The following is a 24,457-nucleotide window of genomic DNA, read 5'->3' on the forward strand; positions in this document are numbered from 1 at the left end:
TACAGTACCAGACACAGGAATAGTCATAGACAACTGAGTTCAAGATTCCAGGTCGTAGGAAGAAATGACTGTTTCAACTCCAAAGTCAGACTAGAAATCTGTTAAGCCAGAAATAGTTTGGTTCTGGATGACAAACACATAGGACAGTGCAGAGACTGCATCTGCTTGTCCCACACAGCCCAAATGTCAAGTTACAACAGCCTGGAGAAAAATCAGGCATTAGACACAGCCTTGAAAGAGGCTACAGTCAGCTCCAGTATCATCATGCAAAAACAAACTAAGGAATGCCTTTCCGAATTAAAGGCTAAGGTCACCTTTGGAACATGTTATATGTTCCACCCTTATTTAGAGTGGAATATGTTGTATGTTTTAGCCCCTTCCACCTTTCTCCCCGATCTCAACCCCCTCCCATGACAGCGGAGGACAGCAGAGGACCTTCTTCCTGTACCCGCTGTCACATTTTAAAAAGAGTGCAGCCGTGTGATGCGATGTTCATTCAGAGAATTCTGTGAATTAATTACAATTACCATCATCCTCAGTGGCCAACGGCTTGTAGTCCTCAATGAACTGTGTGGTTGCTTTCTTGTAGATCATTGATTCTTCCTGCAATTTAGTAACTGCCTGCCTGTATCAGAGGTATGGGCAGACAGTGTATGGGGAGTCTGCAGAATCCTGACATTGCAATGGTGCAATGCTTTACAGGCTGCAGTGTAAAAAAAATAATAAATGCACATCTTTTTACCTGCACAAAAGATGCCCATTTATTATTATTTTTTTTTTTTACAAAAGGTGAACTTATCCTTTAAAGTGTCTACACTAGAGAGTAGGGGGACAGAATTTGTTCTGGAGGAAGATAAGACCAGTACCTGGTCCATGTCCAGGACCATCCCAGGTAATTTAGGTGGTGAGTTGGATCAAGCACAGATTTCTTTAAGTTGAGGATCCATTACATTGACAGTAAGTGACTGCACAAAGGTCATCCAGAGAGCTCACAATTATGGATGGGCGAATGTTCGGGCCGAACTTTCGCTTTTCGGACGTTCGATGAACAGCCGAACAAACAGGTCGTTCGACCGCTAGCTCGCCCCCCCAAACTGACCACAATGCATTGCGGCGCTCAACAGTGCATTGCAAGCCCTGATTGGCTGAAGCAGTGAAAGCTTCAGCCAATCAGGGTACAGAGCACTGTCAGAGTCATGATTGGACACTGTCATTATGACTTTATCCAATCATGGCTCATTCCTGCTCCACAGTATAAAAGTATTCTTTCAATGACAGCCATTTTCAGTGTGATTTTGGCGTGAAAAGAGATAGAACAGGGCTCTGTTCAGTGCTATTAGTTAGTTACTGTGACATTTTGCTTCAATTGTCAGTGTGGAATAATAGTTTAGTGTCAGTCTAGGGATAGTGTGAGCGTAGTTAGGATGACCATCATTCAGCTTTGCATAGAGTGCAGCTAGAGTAGGGACAGCTCAGATAGTTTCAGTGTAGTATAGTGAGACCGTGCCAGTAATGTTTACATAGAGTAGGGACAGTTCAGATAGCGTCAGTGTGACGGTTGAACACCGTCTATTTGATTGCATTACTGCCAGTCTAAAGCCATTTACTTCTGTGTCGTTACTGCCAGTTTAACACCATATAGTTTTGTGCGTTACTGCCAGTTTAACGCCATTTACTTCTTTGTGCGTTACTGCCAGTTTAACGCGATATAGTTCTGTGTGCGTTACTGCCAGTTTAACATCATATAGTTTTGCGTGTGTTACTGCTAGTTTAACGCCATATAGTTCTGTGTGCGTTACTGCCAGTTTAATGCCATATAGTTCTGTGTGTGTTACTGCCAGTTTAACACCATATAGTTCTGTGTGCATTACTGCCAGTTTAACGTCATATAGTTCTGTGTGTGTTACTGCCAGTTTAAGGCCATATAGTTCTGTGTGTGTTATTGCCAGTTTAATGTCATATCGTTCTGTGTGTGTCACTTCCAGTTTAATGCCATATAGTTCTGTGTCCATTACTGCCAGTTAAACACCATTTATTTCTTTGTGCGTTACTACCAGTTTAATGCCATATCGTTTTGCGTGCGTTACTGCCAGTTTAACGCCATATAGTTTTGTGTGCGTTACTGCCAGTTTAACGCCATATAGTTCTGTGCGTCACTGTACGCTTGGCGCATTATATTGCAGTGTATTATAGTGTATCCGTGAAGTGTGTCTGCGTAGTGTGAGTACTCACATTAAAGTGCACCAAACACCTCTTTACACTGATTAAAGTGCATCTACATACAGATTTCAACTTCTTCTTTACATTTACTTATAAGCACAGCCCCCTCCCTCCCAATAATGTCTGGGAGGACAACCAGGAGAGGCAGACGTTGCCTTGGCATGGTTAGGGGGCCAGCAACAAATGTGTCCACAGGCAAAGGAGGATGTGGTGGTCAGTCCTCAGGCAGGGCATCATTTCCTCTGTTTAGTGAGTTTGCCCTTGCTATCCAGCCACAGCATGCAGAGGAAGTGGTGGACTGGCTTACTAAACCTTCCTCATCCTCCTCATCCTCTGTCACGCAAGCAGAGACAAGTGTGCAGTCCCCTGCAGTTGCCAGAGTGGATAAGCCTGCCTCCTTGTTCACATCTATTCCTGCCATAGCCCCAACATAAGCCATTGAGGAGTCAGCTGAGTTATTTGACTACAGCATCAACCACTTGCTCCTTGATGATGCCCAACCATTACTGGATTCAGATGTTAGTTCTGAGGTTGAGGATGACAGGAACATGAGTCTAGAGAGAGGGAGGAACACTGGTAGACAAATTGACATTCATGTTCTCCAAGCCGCAGCATATTGCCAAGTTGTCTCCAGTTGTAATGATGAAGATGGAGGAGATGGAGATGATGATGATGATATCACTGATGCGATTTGGGTGCCATATAGAGCAGAGGAGGAAACTGAAGGTTAGGCGGCACAACCCCACCCTATTCCATCACATTATGCAGCTGTTTCTCCTTGCCCACACCCCAAAGCTCAGCTGTCTGGGCCTTTTTCAGCACATCTGCAGCAGATCGCACTGTTGCTATCTGTAAACTGTGTCTCAGGCACATCAAACGTGGCGAAAACACTAACCATATGCATATCACTGCAATTTTTTTGCCTTCATCAAGAGTACCTCTATAGGGTTACGGTGGGAAGGACCCCCCGACACCCAAAGAGTGTTTGACAGGTGCGTATTATTGCAATTTTTTACAGCAAGGCCAATACTTGCTTTCATCAAGAGTACCTCTATCGGTTTATGGTGGGAAGGCGCCACCAACATCCAATTTTTACGCACCCGTTACTTTTATACAAAGTCAAAGTGACACCAGAATGTATCCAAAAAATCTCTAATCTTGTTCCCAGTGGCCTCATCATACACCCTGGCTCCCCATCTGTTGCTGAGCAAAATAAAGATAGCTTGCAGGGAAAATGTCTTTTATTTATTTTTTTTTGGTTTTATAAATGCAATTAATGCTGCAGCAGATTCTAGACATGGTATAGATCTGCCACTTTGCATGTAGACTAAGGGGACCCCCCAAGTACTATGTGAAAAAACGTCATTTTTAAATGAGCAGTGATTTTTAAAGTGAAAGCCTAAAAATGAAAAATTCCTTCCAATAAACTTTTTTTTTTATTGATACATGTCCCCCAGGGCAGGACCCGGACCCTTATAACCATTGTATGCCCAATTACATGCATATAAGCCTTCAAAATGGGCACTTGATTTTTGACGTTTGGGTCCCATTGACTTTAATGGGGTTCGTTATTAGGTTCCGAACTTTCACGGTGTTCGAAAGTTCTGGTGCGAACGGAACAGGGGTTCGTTCGGCCCATCCCTACTCACAATGTGGACACAATGAGATCCAAGCATAGCTAAGGCAGGGGCCCATACTTTCATGAAGACACATGAGGTCAGAGAAATATCAAATGGTAGAATAATAAACGCAAAGCGCAAACGAAGCCTGAAAAAAGTGAGATGGCAATCAGAAGAGGTGCCCACAGCCCAATGCAAAAAAAGCTAATGGCTGTGCGACTAAGAAACCATAATTTGATGAATAATGGCAGGTACACAAGATACCACCCACAAGGGTCTACTCATGAATAAACGGAAGGGCAGGAGGTGACTAGTGCATTAGTGTCAAATTTTACACAGGATGCTGTGTAACAGTATACGAGAGACCTTACAAACATGGGGTACTCCCACATCCCGTGAGAGGAGGATGGTCATCCATGATAGGTCATCATAGGCCACTACACAAACAAAACAAAACACAAGTAAGACATTACCAACAAAGGTTACTCACAAACCCACTACAGAGCAGGAGGAGTTAAAAGCCATCCATAACAGAGTCACCTGGACAGACAGTATACAAGTAAGTCCTTACCAACAAAGTATACTTAAGGACGTACTGTGGAGTAGGAGGGGTTAACAGCCATCCATGACTGAGTCAACATAATCTACTTCACAAACAGTATACAAGTGAGGCATTACCAACAAAACAATCACAGACTCACTGTGAAGTCAGAGGGGTTAACAACCATCTGGGACTAAGTCACCATAGGCCACTGTATAAACAGTTTACAAGTGAGACATTGCCAACAAAGGATACCCATCGAAGAGCAAGAAGAGTTAACAGCTACTTGCAACCAGGTTACCATAGGCCTGCCAGAACAAAACAGCACCCAAGTGAGACATTACCATTCGAAGTTACTCACAGATCAACCAGAGTAGAAGGGGTCAATGGTCCTATGCGATCCAGTCCCTACAAGGCCCCTTACAGAGGTAGGGATGAGGTTTACCACCTGAACAGAACACATCTTGCAGGAGAGGGCCTACCATACCTGCCTGTGACCTGAACAAACCTGGCACGCTCCCCCAGCACTGTGCTCTTACATCTGGGGTGTGCCATAAGTAGTGCATAATAACCCCAGGGGTGGGTACTCACAACAGTCACATGAGATCAGAGAGAAAAAATGCTAAACATGCGTTGCGCTCATGGCCACTGGGTCCTTGTAGTGTCTAGCAATTGCCATGCTGCAAGCAGGAGAGGAGAAAAAAGCAGTCTATTTTATGCCATATAGGTGAAAAAAAAGCATATATACAGGGCTTGGGAGATTAACAGTGTGCAACAATGCCCCTTAGTGGTGGCTAGAGAGACCTTCAGGGAGATATTACCTCCAAAAACAAATGGTGTCAAATTCAAACTGATAGCGTGCCCAAGTTGGTGCAACTGTCTATGGCTGTTACATATATTTAAAATGTTTAGGCTGGGCTCCAGTATATGCCAGGAGGCTAGAGCACAGCAGACTGTAGCCTGACCTACTGAGATTGATGCCGGAAGGACAGGCCAACATACATGAGTACTGGCCTCAGGGCTCTAATACATTTTGGCATTCATAGATGCGTTCCCCTCAGCTGCTCAGGATTTGGTGGCAGACTTTAGATGTTGGACTGTGGACACAGCATTGAGCACGTTCATTGGCACATGTTAAGGGACACTATTGACTCATTGCATATATTAGAATATTACCTCAGATTCTGTGGCACCCATTCAGGTGTGGACTTTGACATTTATATACTCATATGTGAACCTAAAGGGACAACGGACAATTCCTATTCTGGCTGCTTACCTGCAAACATTTGCTATACCTGCACACGTGCAATTCATTGTGGACAACACATGAATGTAGAGAGTACATCTTGGCTGTATCCAGAAGTGGGCTTTCAGACTTAGTACATGCCTGCTGTTGGCTGTCTACCCGCAAGCATATGCTACTCATAGATATCATTGTGGATACTATATGGCTACATAGAGTACATCTTAGCTGGCATCCAGTTGCAAACTAGACCTTACTGACATTTGCATTTAAGAGTGATTTGTATTTACTAGAATATTGATACCTGAACTATATTTGTCAGTAGCAGCCCGCTCTGTACGCATACATATCTGCTTGAAGATACTACAGTGCTGACATTTACAATTCTGGCTATCCTGCTTTGTATGCAGTCATGGACACTGTTATTGACGGGTCTGAATGTTGAGGTGGAGCCTCAACATTAACAGGATCTTACTTAGGCTGCTCACTAGCAGGTTATAACAGTTACTATACGCATACAGTATAGCATTAGGATACAGCTCTGTAGTATGCTCTGGTTCTATTTGCTGTGAGGGGATTACATCATTAGCAACTGTCAGTGTTCTAGCCTTGACTGGTGGCTGCCTTGAGGAAAGAGGTGTTCGAGTGGCTGTCACTCTACCCATTTTGGTCTGTATGGCCGTTTTGGCCTTTGTTGTCCTCTTTTTTTGAAGCAGCCACACTCTTCGCACATTTTATATGTAAAGAGCCTTGGTGGGGTTTTGGGGAGGGGGGCTTTTGATGTGAAGGGAGTTCCTAGGAGCAGGTAAGGGCTGGGTACTGGGTGGGGTCTTGGGAGGTCGGGTTGGGTCAGGAGAGGCACTGGTCGCTTTGTGATGAATATTTTGCCAAGATATTTTATGATTTTTCGATAAACTACTGTATACATTTTGGACAGTAGGTGGCATGGCATCTGTGCCTTTTTTCTCTTTTTTTCTTGTTTCGATTGTTTTTGGTAACACCTACCCACTTACATTGTGGAACGCACCGCCATTTATTTTACAAAATGGAATTCTCAAGATCCATCACTCCATTTTTGTATTGAAGGATAAGTTCACCTTTTGGAACATGTTACATGTTCCACCTGTATTTAGGGTGGAACATGTAACATGTTCCAGAAGCTGCAGCCTCTCCCTTTGACATTGAGTGGAGGATCTCCTCCCCAGGCCCACTGTCACTATTTGAAATTCTGCGGCCATGTGGGGCTCCCCCACACAGCTGCATCACTCATTCACAGTTTCCTGTGAATGCACAAACTACAACTACGGTCAGCCATTGCGGTTCTGAATGGACTGCAACGTAACTGATGAGCGTCCTCGTAGTTCATTCACAAACAGGACTTGTCTTCGGGAGTCTGGCATTGCACCCATGACCTGCTGATCATAGGTGCAATGTTTTCCAGGCTCCTTAGGCTCCTTTTTTACTGCAAAAATATGTGCGTATTACTTTTTCCCAAAAAGGTGAACTTATCCTTTAAAATTGCGATAAGGAATACCTCCTGATTATAGTCTATATAATATCTCAATGTGTATACAGATCGTTTCCAAGAGTTATAGTTTGATCTCTCATTTTAGAATGGAATCAAGGTTCTTCAATATAATATACAAATAAATTATATACTGCAATTTCCATCACCTGGTGACTTTAAAGAGTTACTCCACTTTTGTTGAGGAAAAAAAACATTCCCTTCTGGGTGATCTATGTACATTACATGGGTTTTAACAAACTTTGTTGCAGATTCCTACCTTTTGTTATTCTGAAAAAATCACTGTGTGTTTGTGTCTATGTGGTAAGTGAATGTAATGGGAGTGGTTTCATTATTATCAATCAGCTGCTGCACTTGCAGGGCTCTAATGAGGAAAATTGCAGGGTCTGCATCCCTTTAGACGTGATTTCCTATTGGAAGTATCACACCAAAAACTACATTTTTGTTGCAGGGGCTGCCCGATATCTGTACAGAACACCTCCAGGTAGCCATATTGCATTGCATTTTAGAGAAGAGTACAAAGCTGCAGACTGAAAACAAAAGGTAATTTTTAATAACATTCAATTACAATATGACGTGTGGCGCAATTGTATATATGTTGCTATACTCCTCTTTTTTTTTTGTACTTTGCTATTTTTTTTCCCCACGAAAGTGGAGTTAACCTTTAACCCTTTTGCTGCCGGGTCCGTCGTATGGACCTGACCGGGGGGGGTATTCCACACAATCCGGTAACTGCGGCCACTGGGATTGTGTGAAAAACTGACAGGAAGACTCCTGCCTGTCAGGTGAGAGCATTTGTGCCGCGGCGCTGCTGCCCTATTGCTCTCACACACCTCCGGTATCAGCGCCTCCCCCCGCCGCTGCGCCACGCTTTCCCATCTGCGGGCCCGGGAGCTCCATGGTGGTTGCCGGAGGCTGGAGAAGGAGAAGAGCGGACACACGTCCACTCTCCTTCACTTCTTCTTGTGACCCAGAAAGCGAGCACAGGGGAGACATGCAGGGACATGCATATCTCAATAAAGAGAACCTGTCACGAAAAAAAACATTACATAGTGGACTTTCTGTTAAGTAAAAAAATAAAATTAAAAGTTACACCCAAGCACATAAAATCACACCCCCAAAAATTTTTTTCAGGCCCCCCCAACCTCACATATGCATATGCACAAACACATGCACAGGGGTGCCTACATGTGAAAACGATTGCGATACACGTTACATATCGCCACGCACGCCGGAGTGAGGGCAATAATTCTAACACCAGACCTCCTCCGTAACACTAAACTGATACTTATAGAGGGCTTTTGGAACGTCGCCTATAAAAAATATAGGGTACTGAAGTTTGACGCCATTTCATGGGTGCACAAAAATTTAAGGTTTGGCATGTAGGGTATCTATTTACTTGCTGCCACCTCGTCTTTTATATTTTACCAAATTTGGGTAATTTATTGCGTTTGTTTGCCCTAAAATTCACATTAGTATGTTTTTTACTGAAATTTTGCGCTAATATTGTGTGACATAAAAAATTCAATCTACCACTATTTTATTGTTTAGGGTATCTGCTTTCAGAAAATATATAATATTTGTGGGTTTTGTGTAATCTTCAGGCCTAAAATGATTTTTTAAATATGTGTGCAAAAAAACGCAAAAACAGCTCTGGCAGCGAAAGGGTTAACGGGTATGAACAAAGGTCTACATAGCTGCCAACATTTTAAGTAATTTCAAATAACACACACACAAAAAAAACAAAAAAAAAACATGATGATAATGAAAACAAACTACTCTGTTTCGAATAACATTTAAAAATTCTTGTTTACACAAAACATACTGTATACAGAGGGCTACAAACACAGATATATGATTTGCAATTTGAAACCGATTCTTACACACCTTAAATGTAGATAAATGAAATATCTCACCTGATCACATCTCATTAAACCCAGATACCGTATGGATTTGCTACTTTGTGCAATCAATGTTGCTCCTTGGTCTGTGATCTCCTTGCACCATCCAACGTCCACTGTCTCTATTGTATTGCTATACCGTCCAATGGCTATCAAAGCTGTGGAAGTGAATGTAATTAAAAACACATTAGCAAAACAAGCACATAAGTAATATTTTATAGTACCACAAGTATCGGTAATATCAACTTTCAAGTAGAGGGATTTAGTGGAAAATTTAGGACCCTACAAAGCTGTTTGATTAGTAATTAGATAGGTTTGCCACTCTAAACTTATTTACTACAATATCATTTTTTCTTTTTGATGAAAAATTAAATAAATACAGAGCAAACAGTTTTTATATATTACAGAAAGAATAATAAAACGTTCTATTGCACTGATTAAGTGGATTTTTCGCATATATACATGCTTGCTCCAAAGCCGATATTTACCTTGTAGGCAACTATGAATCTGAACATATTTGTTTTTTTGAGAAACATTTGCACAATTTCCATTATATTCCTTTTGAATCATAACCACATTTGCGTACACAGGCACAATACTAAAGTGGAGCAAAAAGTAAGTTGCTGTTTCAGCAACCAGATAGGTTTACATTTTTAATCGAAACAAGGAATAAGGTTGGTGTAATGAATACAGCTACAATTTAGATGCAGGTTTGTTTTTCTTACGTTCTTCCAAATCAATCAAGCATAAGAGACACCTTCCGAACCCAACATGGTCCAACTTTAACATAGTCATGGTCTGACCTCAGAATCCCAGCAGTGTGTAAGCACCCCAGGGGCTCCTTTAAAAATGATGAGACAGGACTCAAAAAAGGGCAGCCAGAGTTCCGGCATGCAAATGTGGCAAGCATTACAGGAAAGACTGTATGTCAAGTTGTGGAGATCTGAGGCCTGCTAGGAAGGAATTTTAATACATGAAAAATAAAACAACAGAGCATAAACTTATACTTATATTATGCTAAAGTGATATTAAAAGGCTCAATTTTTTTTCTTTAAAATAACAAACATGTTATACTTACCTGCACTGTGCAGTGGTTTTACACAGAACAGCCCCAATTCTCCTCTTCTCAGGTCCCCCACCGGCTCTCCTGGCTCACCCCCTACCCCGGCGAGTGCCCCCACATCAAGTCACTTGGTATGGGGGCAGTCGTGTGTATGCTCGCTCCCAGAACCCTGCCCTGTGTATCCACACATATAAGGGCTCGGCGCTGCTCCTTGCTCCCTCATCACTGGCTCTTATTGACAGCTGCAGGAACCCGCTGCTGTATTTGAGCCAATGAGCAGCGAGAGAGCCAAGAGAAAACAAAAGGGAATACGAGCGCACAGGCTCATGGTGCAATAATGTCTTTTTATTGGATATAAGACTATAAAATCGATACACTCACAAGTGAAGGTAAATAAACAGCGTCAAACAGTTCCTCCAATAGAGAGCCTTAAAAAGGGACACATCCGTGCTTCAGAATAGATGAGAAGACCGCAGATCTGAGGAAGGAGGCCACGCTCTCCGAAACATGTTATCCTGACAACTACAGTGTCCTCTGTAAGTTGGCTCCATCAGATCTCTCCCTGGGACAAGTGTTGTAGGCGCCCCACAGCCCTCTCCTGACCAGCTGTCTCTTCAGTCAGTAAGTGGCTCACTCGCGGCTTGTTGGCAGCTGCTTGTTGAGCCTGTGTCTGTGGAGCCAGCCCATCCATAAATACAATGTTCTTCTCATCTATTCTGAAGCACTGATGTGTCCCTTTTTAAGGCTCTCTTTTGGAGGAACTGTTCGAAGCTGTTTATTCACTGTCACTTGTGAGTGTATCGATTTTATCCTTTTATATCCAATAAAAAGACATTAATGCACCATGAGCCTGTGCGCACGTATTCCCTTTTGTTTTCTTAGCTATCAATTCCCTTTGATCACTGAGCTGCAAGAAGTATGGTGCTGACCAGTTTTCTTCACACTAAGCATGCTCATTAAAGGATTCTGTGGTCATTGTGTTATCACTTTGGACTGGACAATTTTAGCGCAAAAACTTTCGTTTCATTTTCTGTTTCTATGAGAGAGCCAAGAGATTCTGGGATCTCGTGCACATTACTGGACTGAGATTGGGCTCATGTATGTATTTAGAAGGGGCTGCAGGGAAAAGCTCCATGCAGAAGTTTTTTTTTTTTTAACCTTAACAAAGAATGCAGTAAGGTAAAAAAACCTTCGCTATTTACAAAAACTTCAATACTAGGATAATTTATGTGTAATAATTAAAGTTGGAGGGGCAATATTTGCATTCTTGTAGTTTGACATTTTTTGCTACTTGTTTAATTGTTTATTCTGTGCAGTGTTTTAATGGGATTGCAAAGTTCATTCACTGTACAGTATTTATTGATTTTGTTTTAAATGTATATTTTTAATTCCTATTTATTGTATATACTAGCTTGTCTCTAGTGGTGACTTCATGTTATGTTTTGTTATTGTTCCTTTTTGTTTGTTATTTGTGATTTTTATTTTAATTTTTAGAGTAATTGTAATCCAATAATTTCACTCTTGGGATTAATAAATTATTCTATATACATATATATATAACTACACTGTATGTGTGTATATATTTATATATTTATTTTTTTTAAGTTGAAACAAGCTGAAATAAAACAAGTGGACTAATTATCTGGCCTTTAAAGTCTTTACAAAGACACATTAACCCCTATGGCATGCATACACAGTGACTTAACATGTCAATGGGTGGCAAAATCTTATTCACTGTCCATGATCACTAGGTCCAGGCCATAGGTTAGAATATGACAGCAAATTCAGGGCGACAGTTGCTATTGTCAGAGTGTACTTTCGGCTGTCCCCAACATCGATTCTATTAACTTCAAATGTGCTTAGTTTAAGACAGCCCTGGTCATTTGGGGCCAATTAACGTTGTCATCTGCAAGACTGAATAAGTCTGGCCATTTACAGACAGGCATGTTCTATAGTAGTTTATTGCTGCATGCCATCACACTACATCACATTTTCCAAAATCCCACCACTGATAACTATTACATTTTGGCTGTATCAAGGCCAAATATAACAGGTTATATTATAATAGTTCCATCCTCTAAGCAGTATTAAAATATATTCAGATAATTAAATGTACCCAACAGCAGACCATCATGTTAGATGGAATGGAATTTACATAGTTAAGTATGACAAATTGATTAACTCGTTCTAAGCTGAATGAATAGTATTACTGCAAACATCCCTAAAGCAATGAATACATTAGCATCTTGTTTTAGAAATTCCTGTCTTCAGGCTACAAGCTAAAACAAAAACAGGCATTTCATATGTACAAAACATAACCAGATGAACAATGAAAATAATAAAATAAAATTAACATAATCCAGATTCTAAAATGGCAGAGACAGTTATAGAGGGATGGAGAGGCCGCGCATCTTTGTAATGGAAGGCCTGATGACAAGCAGTTTTGTGCTCCGTTATAATTTGATATAATCAGTATATATCAGAAACATTAAACTATTTCACTTAGGAATATGATCATTAACCTTGTTCCATAATTGCCCACGTCAATTTCTGTAAACTCTTCTATGTTACAATTTGCAAAGCATGTCATTGCTTAAAAAGATCTCATTAGCAATATCAGGGTTTCACTATGGACCCGGCGTAAGCACTGCTCTCAGAACATTAGATATCCAAGGTTCCTTAAGGTTGAAATAGCATTTATTAAATCACATTTTGTGACTGCTCATTACTAGTGAAAAATGCCCTTGAAATATGGCACACTTGGTTGCTTTTACGGGATGATATTTTCTGCTGCTTCTATGCAAAAATCTCTTCAAAGAATACTTTTGAAATGACACAGTTTAACCCCTCTAGTACATGTTGCTTGCTGCAGCCTCCAGTAGAGCAAAAACAGAAAATTGCTTTCTGCCTGTTAGTAAAAGGACAATCAGCTTAATTTTTTTTCTGGTCAATTGTCCTGTGAACTTCTCACATAAAATAGAAACCAGTTCAGAGCTGTCTTCACTGAATATTTATTATACATTTTTAGAGCTGTTAAAACCTTGACATTTTATAAATGCTGCTATGGATGGATTTGGGTCATTTTTCTTTTATCTAAGAGCTTGTTCACATGGTGTATTTTCATCAATTTGCACTAAATCAAGGTTAAAAAAAAAAAGAAGTGAAAAAAGATGTAATGAATAGTAAGATTTAGGCTGCACTTGAGGTAGGGCCAATAGTAAGAGATGTGTCTGTCCTTATTCAAAATTCATCCATTCGTATCTGCCACGATTTTCCAGGCAGGGATACTTATGCCAAAAGTGCAATGAAAAGATATTTCTTCTGGAGAAAAGGGACTATACTACTTTTGGTTTTCCATCATAATTAAATAATTTTTTATAACGATAAAATGTTCTTTCCTTATTGGAAAACCCAAAGTAGATCATGTGGAATCACTTGTTATTAGTCCATATATACTTACATTTTCTTAAAGCATATCTATGGTCAAAATATAAAATAATATATTAATTTCCAGATTGGATTTCAATTATTTCTTGCCTACTCCTATTATCTTGAAGTTCATCAATTTAATTTGTGAAGGTCCCAACACATTCACTTCCTTAAATTCTGTGACACGTAATTACTATGCTCTGTGGGTATGCACTGCTGTGTCACACATTTCACAGAGTCTGCCTTCTTAACTACATAGATGCTGAGAGGAGGCGTTTCAGGAGGCAGAGCAAGTACAGGACTTACTGCTTCCAGGCAGCAGGGTACCATGGGATATGTAGTCCATAATAATTGAATGTAAACAGCAGAGGAGAAGATGCAAGGCATGTAGGGAATTCAGGAATTTGTCAAAAGAGATGGCCAGCAGACACACAGAACCCCCAAAATGAAAGAAGAATTTTCGAGTAAGCTTATATTGGACGGTCAAACAAAACTGCTTTTGAAATGTTATTGTTATAAAACAAAAGGGTATGATGTGACCATGTGATAAACTTTGAGAATAAAAAAATTGCACACATACACCTGAAAAAAATGTGCCTGACAAGTCAATGAACTTGAAAATAAAAGTATATCTAAACCCAAAAGTATAGTATCCTAAATGACACACGTGAAAATGTACTATTCCTTTTATTCCCCATTTGCTTTTGACAAAAATGTAAGGTACCACTCATGCACTCTATCTTTTAGTTTTGAAGCAGAAGCTCGGTCATACAACATATTTACATATTTCTTCCTGTATTTGTACCACTAGATTGTGCCATGCTACATTTTTGACTGTATTTACAATAAAAATCTTTAAAATTCAAAGTATATCTGTTCTATATCCAACAACTATACATAGCAATTTACCGGTATTTTACCAGTCCTTGGACATGGTGGCTGCATTTTTTTTCTTTGAGACTCTTATTCCTTTATTTTCACCTGGTGATCCTGCTAATAACACATTTTCTGTCCCATAGTGACAACGCTCACTTACTGCACTGTATCTATGGAGGCGAACTGTTATCACCCTAAACTGCCTTTCTTGGTTTAGATTACACCTCTGCCTCATTTCTCTCTATACTATAGTGGGGAGGTGTTCTGAAGGTATCAGATGTGAAATGGGCAGGGTTGAAAACACAGCTTGAAATTTCAGTGCAAAAGAGTGTACAGAATGTTATCAGCTACCAAGATTTTAGCAGGTTTACTGTGTTTTTTTGTTACATTAAAAAATATAATAAAACACTATGAATGGCATATTAGGCCAAAATACAAATGTGAAAGCCTCACCACTAGTCAACCAACAATCTACATTTTTGTAACTTCTAAAGCTTAGGTTACCTTTCACAAAATATGAAAAAGTAAACTAACTTGCAGCAACCTTCCCACTTCTCCAGTCTCTACTGTGCATGTACTGTATGTAATTCCCATCTTTCACGGCCCTTTATGGACAATATAATGGTCCAGCACTTTATATCACCACTACACAGCATAAAACCTGACAAGGGAAAATAGATCTATAATTATCACTGTATATAAACCAGTGTGGGAGAGGAGGGAAGATAAGGAGTGTTCTATAAGATTTTGATCACCTTTAACAAGGTGTTACACAGTCTCCCAAGTAAGCATATCAAAGGGTTTTGGGGGAGTAAATCCAATAACTTCAAGTGTTCATTTACCAATATATTGATAAAATTATCCGCTTGCTGACCAGCGCACGGCGATTTACTTCGGCAGAATGGCACTGGTAGGCAAAAGGGCGTATAGGTATGTCACCTTTAAGAAGCAGTGTCGCGGGCGCATGCTGCAGTCTCCGTGGCCGCGACCGCGGGTCCCGCTGACTCGATGTCCGCCAGGTGCCCGCGATCGTGTCACAGAGAGGAAGAATAGGAAGATGCTTTTGGAAACAAAGCATTTCCCATTCTGCCTAGTGACAGGACAGAGATCACTGCTCTCTGTCATTGAGAGCAGTGATCACTGTACTGTGTGTTAAAGCCCAGCCCCCTAACCGTTAGAATCACTCCCTAGGACACACTTAACCCCTTCACCGGAGCCTAGTAGTTAACCCCTTCATGCATCAAGTGTCATTTACACAGTAATCAATGCATTTTAATAGCACTGATCGCTGTATAAATGCCAATGGTGCCAAAATAGTGTAAAAAACTGTCCGATGTGTCTGCCATAATGTCGCAGTCTCGATAAAAATTGCAGATCGCCGCCATTACTAAAAAAAAATTTAAAATAAAAATGCCATAAAACTATCCCCTATTTTGTAGACACTATAAATTTTGCGCAAATCAATCAATATATGCTTATTGCAATTTTTTTTACCAAAAATATGTAGAAGAATACATATCAGCCTAAACTGAGGAAAAACTTTGTTTTTTTATATATTTTTGGGGGATATTTAGCAAAAAGTAAAAAATATTGCGTTTTTTTTCAAAATTGTTGCTGTTTTTTTGTTTATAGTGCAAAAAATAAAAACCGCAGAGATGAGAAAACTCTATTTGTGGGAAAAAAGGACATCAATTTTGTTTGGGTACAATATCGCACGACCGTGCAATTGTCAGTTAAAGCGACGCAGTGCCGAATCGCAAAAAGTGCTCTGGTCAGGAAGGGGGTAAAATCTTCCAGGGCTGAAGTGGCTAAACAACTTTTGCTATGCTTCAACTAACAGCATAACAAAACTGAGGCAAGATTTTGGGGTGCCATCTGTGGCACTGCAATTTATATAAAAACATGGTACTGTACATACTTTATATTAGCAGTGCCCCTCAGCATCCTCATGGGTTATCATTTCTAGAGGTCACTACTGACCATTAACTTTTTTATAATGCTATATACAAAAATAATCAGATACAGGAATGTTAATCTTTTACTTTCAGATTTTTCAGTACCCCGATTTCCGGCAATTTATTTATCAAAGTTCCAATAATATGCACAGAAGTAATCGGGGCGTTCTTAAGTACAAATCAACCCTTATATTACATATATTACATATATATTAAGATTTTAGCAAACTTTGTGTCTACAGATAGATAAAAACAACTACAATTTTTCAGAGCAAGAGGTTCTGCAGGGAGGAATGCCAATATATTTATATTTCTTTTTTTTGTTTTATCCCAAAGTAAGAAGAACTTGCTTTTTAAATATGCTATTGATCTAGCAGGAAATGTTGGGCCAAAACAGAAAAGGTAAATATTTTGTGATTTTGTTTGTTTTTACCCTAAAAAAGAGATCTTCACTAAAATGTACTGTATAAAGCAAACAAAAAATAAAAGAGTTTATGGAATCAGTTAGATGTGTGCTTCCATTTTTAAGCTAAGCCAGTAAAGTAAATGTCTACACTTGCTGGCTAAATGGCATGTGACAGTTATGGAGGCTGCACATGACATACAATAATCCACAAATGTGGAACTTGATATTCAGCTGTCTTGTTGCAAAAGAACAGAGGGCTGCTCAGATGCCAATGTGCAATGTTCTGTGAAAAGCACTAAGCTAATAAGAGGGCATGAAAGAGGGGCTACTACATAGGTGGCCAGAACATGCCAAGAGTCAGAACATTCCACAATGGCCACTATGTCCTCAAAAGCCAACCCTGGATCAATGCCTGGTCAACACAACAGCCTTAATTTTTTCCCAGAGTTTCTGATCTACTGGTTTAATCGTTAGTTTGTAATACGTTTTTTATAATCCTGCTTAACAAGTGATAATACACTACATTAGAATTACTTTTTATTAATGTTTAGTGATGTGAAAAATGATTTTGTATGAGCTCATACTACTGTTTTCTAACTTAATATTAGAGTACAAAACTGTTCAATGCTGTGGGTGGCAGAATGTTTCCCATGGAGTGGAGTTCTTAGGCAATTTGCTTATATAGATGTTATACGCAGTCAATTGTGAGGTAAGTTCATGTGTTTTGTTTGCTGGAAAGACTATCTTGGTCAATATTAAAGTTTATCTAAAACTAAAAGCAGAATTTTAGGTCTGCTACTTATATCATAATTATAGCAGACTCTTTGGGGTTGATTTACTAAAGGCAAATAAACTGTACATTTTGCAAAGTGCAGTTGCACTCTACAGGAGCAGTTGCACCAGAGCTTAGTAAATGAGCAGAAACTCAGCTGACTTCCAATCATGTGAAAGCAAAAATGCTGTTTTTTTTTTTTCTTGCACGTGATTGGGTATTCTTTGCAAAGTGAATCTTTACTTCATTTACTAAACTCTGGAGCAACTGCACTTCTGCAAGTGCAAGTGCACAGTTTATTTGCCTTTATGAAATCAACCCCTTTCTGTTTGATCTCCTTCGGTGCTGATAGTTCAGATCCTTCCAGTCCATCTGTGGCGCCATTATTTTTTTCTACCATTTCTCCACTCGCAGGAATTTTCTTATCCAGGCCCAACTCCATTTTCAGTTTTTACAGATGTTGGGATATGGACAGGTATGTACAATTCACCACAGATAGTGCACACTATAAAAAAAAAACATAGGAGCAAGAGGATTTTTTGGGGGCAGAAGATACACACAAAGTCTGCAAAAAGCTCTATCTCTTAGCATTTTGTTTCCAAGGAAAGTTTCACTTTTAACAGTCATTAGGCGTGAAATATGGACAGGAAAATACATTAGAATTTCAGAAGAGTTTTCAGAAGATGGAATGAGAAAGGTGAACGATTGGATCTCCAAACTTGTTTGAAATAAGAACTCTAGTAAGAAATTAAGGTTGCCATTGATGCCCCCTTCTACAGAAAAAAGCAAGTTGTCTGGCTGTCAAGTAGTTCCAATGAAGGGTAGAAAAGGAAGCGCCACCTGAGTGTAGTATTATAGTATGCTTTTAATGACAAAAAGTAGGGTTACACTTACAGGATAAAAACGTAAAAAAAAGGCTCATCTGTGTATATGTGGTCCTTAGTGTGTTCCTCAGTGAACACCCACCCATTCTCCACATAATTATTGATCTCCTATTTTAAATGTCCTTTGTTTTTACATTCTTATATGTACTTAATAATGTACTAATCGTTTTATTCCCATTTTATGGTATATTGCATTGCCTTTCCTGTCCATAGCCAGCGTTGTGCTTTTCCGGCCGGCGCTGGGACTTGCTGTCCCACAGCGCCGGCCTATACATAGAACATTGCTGACACTTCCCCATTCAGGCCTATTGAAGGAGCAGTGGCCCCGAGCAAGTAGCCTATACACAGCCTTCCTCCTTGAGTGAAGCCCTCCCCCTGAAGTGCTTCCGGAAGTGATCGGACGACCCATGACGTCACGCATGCCCCAGTCTCTTCCTGATGGCCACAGAAGGTGCTCTCGGCTGGTAATCTACAATCTGTAACCCTGCATTCCTGCAGCTTCACCGGATCAGGACCAGAGGAACACACTAAGGACCACATATACACAGATGAGCCTTTTTTTACGTTTTTATCCTGTAAGTGTAACCTTACTTTGTGTCATTAAAAGCATCCTATAATACTACACTCAGGTGGCGCTTCCTTTTCTACCCTTCTCTTGCCCACTACAGAGCCAGCTCTCTGAGGACAGCAGCCGCCTTTTTGATCCACTACTATACTTGCCTAAACCCTTGAACTGCCGGTCACTTGCTTAACTCTTGAACTGCCAGTCTGATTTTAATGGACTAATTTGCTTAGCCATTTACATTCCATGTATTGTATGCACCTGTGTATTTGCGCTTACAGTTACCAACACTTTTTCCAATGATTCCAGTACTTTCCCAGACACTGACCTGGACAAGTATATCACTACAAACTTCCCTTATTTGCCTGGATAGATGAACCCCTTTAGAATGGCAGTCTGTAGATTAGCATTCATTAGTATGGTGCCCTGTGCTGGGGCAATGTTACTCAAAGTTATTTTTACAGAACAGCACAGGCCGTGCTAGCTCTTCTAGTTTTTAGACCAAGTTAACATCGACAGCTGTCTCAGACTAGCACTCAGTGGTGTTAACATGAGATTTCTTTACAAAAAAAAGCTACTGACTGTAGCTCTCTCTGTAGAGCAGTACAGTATATAAAACCATAGCAGGGAATTTACAAATGACCCACCATTTTGAAAGATAGTGTGCACACGTCCTCTTATGCCTACATTAATCAACATAATATTCTATAGGTAGTACTTTTTAAGAATTATAATACAGTTGTGCTCATAAGTTTACATACCCTGCCAGAATTTATGATTTCTTGGCCATTATTCAGAGAATATGAATGATAATGCAAAAACGTTTCTTTTACTCACGGTTAGTGTTTGGCTGAAGACATTTATTAGCAATCAACTGTGTTTACTCTTTTTAAAACATAATGGCAACAGAAACTACCCAAATGACCCTAATCAAAAGTTTACATACCCCAGTTCTTAATACCGTGTATTGCCCCCTTTAACATCAATGACAGCTTGAAATCTTTTGTTTTATTTGTGGATGAGGCTCTTTATCTTCTCAGATGGTAAAGCTGCCCATTCCTCTTAGAAAAAAAGCCTCCAGTTCCTGTAAATTCTTGGGCTGTCTTGCATGACCTAAACGTTTGAGATCTCTCCAGAGTGGCTGAATAATATTGCGGTCAGGAGACTGAGACCACTGCAGAACCTTCACTTTATTCTGCTGTAGCCAATGACAGGTTGACTTGGCCTTGTGTTTTGGATCATTGTCATGTTGGAATGTTCAAGTACGTCCCATGCACAGCTTCCTCGCTGATGAATGCAAATGTTCCATCAGTATATTTTGATAACATACTGCATTCATCTTGCCAACAATTTTGACCAAATTTCCTGTGCCTTTGTAGCTCACACATCCCCAAAACATCAGCGATCCACCTCATTCATAGGCCTTGTTGACTCCTCTCCAAATGTAATGTTTATGGTTGTGGCCATAAAGCTCAATTTTGGTCTCATCACTCCAAATGACTTTGTGCCAGAAGGTTTGAGGCTTGTCTCTGTGCTGTTTGGCGTATTGTAAGCGGGATACTTTGTGGCATTTGCGTAGTAATGGCTTTCTAATGGTGACTCGACCATGCAGCCCATCTTTTCTCAAGTGCCTCCTTATTGTGCATCTTGAAACAGCCATACCACATGTTTTCAGAGAGTCCTGCATTTCACGTGAAGTTATTTGTGGGTTTTTCTGGCAGTTGTGGCTGAAATTTTAGTTGGTCTACCTGGCCGTGGTTTGGGTTCAAAAGAACCCCCTCATTTTCCACTTCTTGTTTAGAGTTTGAACACTGCTGATTGGCATTCTCAGTTACCTGGATATTTTTCTATATCCCTTTCCTGTTTTATACAGTTCAACTACCTTTTCCTACAGATCCTTTGACAATTCTTTTGCTTTCCCCATGACTAAAAATCCCGAAAGGTCAGTGCAGCACTGGATGAAAGATGCGAGGGTCTGTCAGGAGTCCAGAAACTCATTGACCTTTTATACACACACACACTAATTACAAGGAAACAGATCACAGGTGAGAAAGGTTACCTTTAATAGCCCTTCAAACCCCTTTGTGTCAACTTGTGTGCATGTTATCAGGCCAAAATCACCAGGGTATGTCAACTTTTGATCAGAGTCATTTGGGTAGTTCCTGTTGCCATTATGATTTAGAAAGAGTACACAGTTGATTGATAATAAATTGCTTCAGCCAAACACTATCCATGAGTGAAAGTAATGTTTTTGTGTTATCATTCATATTCTCTGAAAAATGGCCAAGAAATCATACATTCTACCAGGGTATGTAAACTTATGAGCACAACAGTATATAGTACTGGCTGGCAGGACACTGTATTATTGGTGTCACCTAGGTCTCTCACCCATACATGGGTTTCTCACTTCTATGGAGGAAACAAACTTCATTGTTTTCTCAGATCTTAAGTTCTGGTCTGGGTCCTGGAGCCCTGCTGGGTGAAAAGGCAAAATGTCGACAGAACACTAACATCAATTCCAGTTGAGCCCATCTCGCTTAATATATAAACACACTGATCAGCCATAACTTTATGACCTCCCACCTAATATTGAGTGGGTCCCCATTTTTGCTGCCAAAACAGCCCTGACCCATCAAGGCATGGACACCACTAGACCTCTGAAGGTATGATGTGGTATCTGGCACCAAGCCTGCAGTAGCAGATCCTTTAAATTCTGTAAGGTTGAGTGTGGGGCCTCAATGGATTAGACTTGTTTTTCCAGGACATCCCAAAAATTGCTGGATTAGGTTTAGATCTGGGAAATTTGGAGACCAAGTGATCACTTCAAACTCGTTGTGTTCCTCAAACCATTCTTGAACCATTTTTTCAAGGTAGCAGAGTGCATTATCCTGCTGAAAAAGGCCACTGCAATCAGTAAATACCATTCCACGAAAGTCATCAACAATATTTAGGTAGGTGGCACATGCAGGTAACATCCACATGAATAGCAGGACCCAAGGTTTCCCAGCAGAACATTGCCCAAAGCATCATACTGCCTCTCTGCCTTCTTCCAATACAGTATCCTGGTACCATGGTACCATCTCTTCCCCAGGTAAGTGTTGCAAACGCACCCAACCATGCACATGATGTAAAAGAAAATGTGATTCATCAGATCAGGCCACCTTTAGTGCCCATGGTAGGCACTTTTGGCTTTGGACATGAGGCACCATGGCCACTCGTACTGGTCTGCGGCTACAAAACCCATACGCAATAAACTGCAAAACACTTTTTTTTTTGCTTTCAGAATATCAACTACAGGAACAACTTATTAACTTGGTGCCTAATATATTCCACCTTTTAGACGTCATTGTAATGAGATGATCAATGTTATTCACTTAACCTGTCAGTAGTCATGAAGTTGTGTGTGTGTACTGAGAGTATCTGAGACAGTTTAGTATGGTTTTTTTGATGGCTAAAGTGTGCTGGGGCCCCCCTTTGTATTGGTGTACACTGCCCATGCTTTCTTCTTTTTGCTAGGTTTTAAAATGAGTGGTTGGCAATTTTTTTTTCTTGCAGACACACATTGGAGGTCTTTGGCCCCTTTCACACTGACAGGCCAATCGGGTCCATCTGTCAGTTTTTCAGGTGGACCCGATCGGACCATCCATTGCTCTCTATGGAGCGGCGGATGTCAGCGGACATGTGTCCGCTGACACCTGCCAGCATCCGCTCCAATCCTGTCTGCTAAAAACAGGACAGGTGGCCCTTTTCCATATGACAGCCCCATAGAGAACAGCATGTTGTGTCGGTATCCGCTCTGCATAGCGGAGCGAACACGGACCTGTCATCCGCCTGCTCAGCGGGGATCAGCAGATAGATTACCCACTGAGCAGGTGGATCTGATTGATGGTCCGCCCTGTGTGAATGGGGCCTTTAGCTGCTTTCCGGTGTGCATGCTTTTAGTTTGTGCTTTTATATGCCTCATAATTGGAGGCTCATATTGTTTTGAGTTTGGGACCACACTCTACAGAGGTGCCTTGGTGCGATTGTGTGGCTTCAACATGTATTTGTAGATGTATACAACAAAAGCCTCTGTGTTCATTCTTTTAGTCACTTTCTTTTTTTTTTTTTGCAGGCTATCTTGCAATGTACTACACAAACACACATATATATATCTATATATAATATAGATATATCTATAAAGATATAGTTATCTATATAAATATCTATATAGATATCTATCTATCTATATCTATCTATCTATCTATCTATCTATCTATCTATCTAGATAGATATATTTAGGGTGCGACACCTCTGCCTTGTCTTTCACTTCCGATGTGGTACTCCTGCTTCCACCAGATATGTAACAAAAAATTGGAGATGCAATCTCAGTTTCTGTTCAAAATAATTTTACTTCATCTTCATTCATATACAAGACTGCACAGTTTCGGACAAGAACTCTGTCCTTCATCAAGTTGCATGTAACTTGATGAAGGATAGAGTTCCTGTCCGGAACTGTGCAGTCTTGTATATGCATGAAGATGAAGTAAAATTCTTTTGAACAGAAACTGAGATTGCATCCATAATTTTTTGATTGATACATATATATATAATGCATAACTAATGCATGAGTCAACAGGTGTACATTTATTAAACATGGCCAGTACCAAGCACTCAGAGGAGATTATGTTCATCTTTATTCAAAACCCTCATGCATTAATAGTATAAAGTTAACAACTTTTTTCAGAGCTGCCCCGAAGAAGCTTTTAGTGACTGAATCACCGGATTAATGTACATCGCCACTTTACCTTTTACCTTAAGTATTTTTAGACGCTTTGTCACAGGAGAACCACTTGTGCTTAAAGGAATCTTGAAAATTGATTTTTTTTTCTCCCCTTTGTAAAAGCACATTTACTGATAATTAATACGTTCACATGAGTGCAAGAGCACGATCTTTGTTCTTCATAGTCATAGTAACAGCATTGCTGAAAGTAGCAGGAAATTCTCACCATGGACATATATCACCACCAGGTGGCTGCTGTGCCAGTGTGTGGGTGCCTGCTGCAGAAAACAGTAATATACAAAACTTGTTTTGTACAGCAGGAATAAAGTGGATTGTTAAACCTAGGACTTTGACAGTGACATCTTGCCAATAGAATAATCATCTCTCAAATACACTCTTTTCTTTTCCATTAGCTATAAAATAGTACTCTTGCTGTTGGACACAAAGACATTGACTTTTTGATATAAATAGCCTAATGATAAAAATCCAGATAGATAAACTCAAATCTGAACTCTGGTATGATAAATCATGTATGTTTTGAGGTCAATCAGTTCACATTTTGTGCTAAAAAATAGGAAAGAAAAAATATTAATGCATCAAATTTCCTGATAAATGTAATTTATATAAAGGCTTAACTCCTTCATGTCTGGGGGTAATTCAAATCTAGCAGACCAGACCAAAATATGCAATTTTAGCATC

The 24,457-nt window shown here is 40.1% G+C and overlaps 1 protein-coding gene across 1 annotated transcript in view; it reads right to left on the reverse strand.

The window, feature by feature from the left end:
* Positions 1 to 24,457, reverse strand: part of FBXL17 (F-box and leucine rich repeat protein 17) — a 1,156,197-nt gene that overhangs the window by 39,473 nt on the left and 1,092,267 nt on the right. Inside the window, exon 8 of the mRNA XM_073624587.1 lies at positions 9,065 to 9,207. Coding sequence (XP_073480688.1) covers positions 9,065 to 9,207 — 143 coding nt within the window. The remainder of the gene's footprint in view (positions 1 to 9,064; positions 9,208 to 24,457) is intronic.

The sequence above is a fragment of the Aquarana catesbeiana genome, linkage group LG01 (assembly GCF_042186555.1).
Source record: "Aquarana catesbeiana isolate 2022-GZ linkage group LG01, ASM4218655v1, whole genome shotgun sequence".
In the NCBI taxonomy this organism is placed as follows: domain Eukaryota; kingdom Metazoa; phylum Chordata; class Amphibia; order Anura; family Ranidae; genus Aquarana; species Aquarana catesbeiana.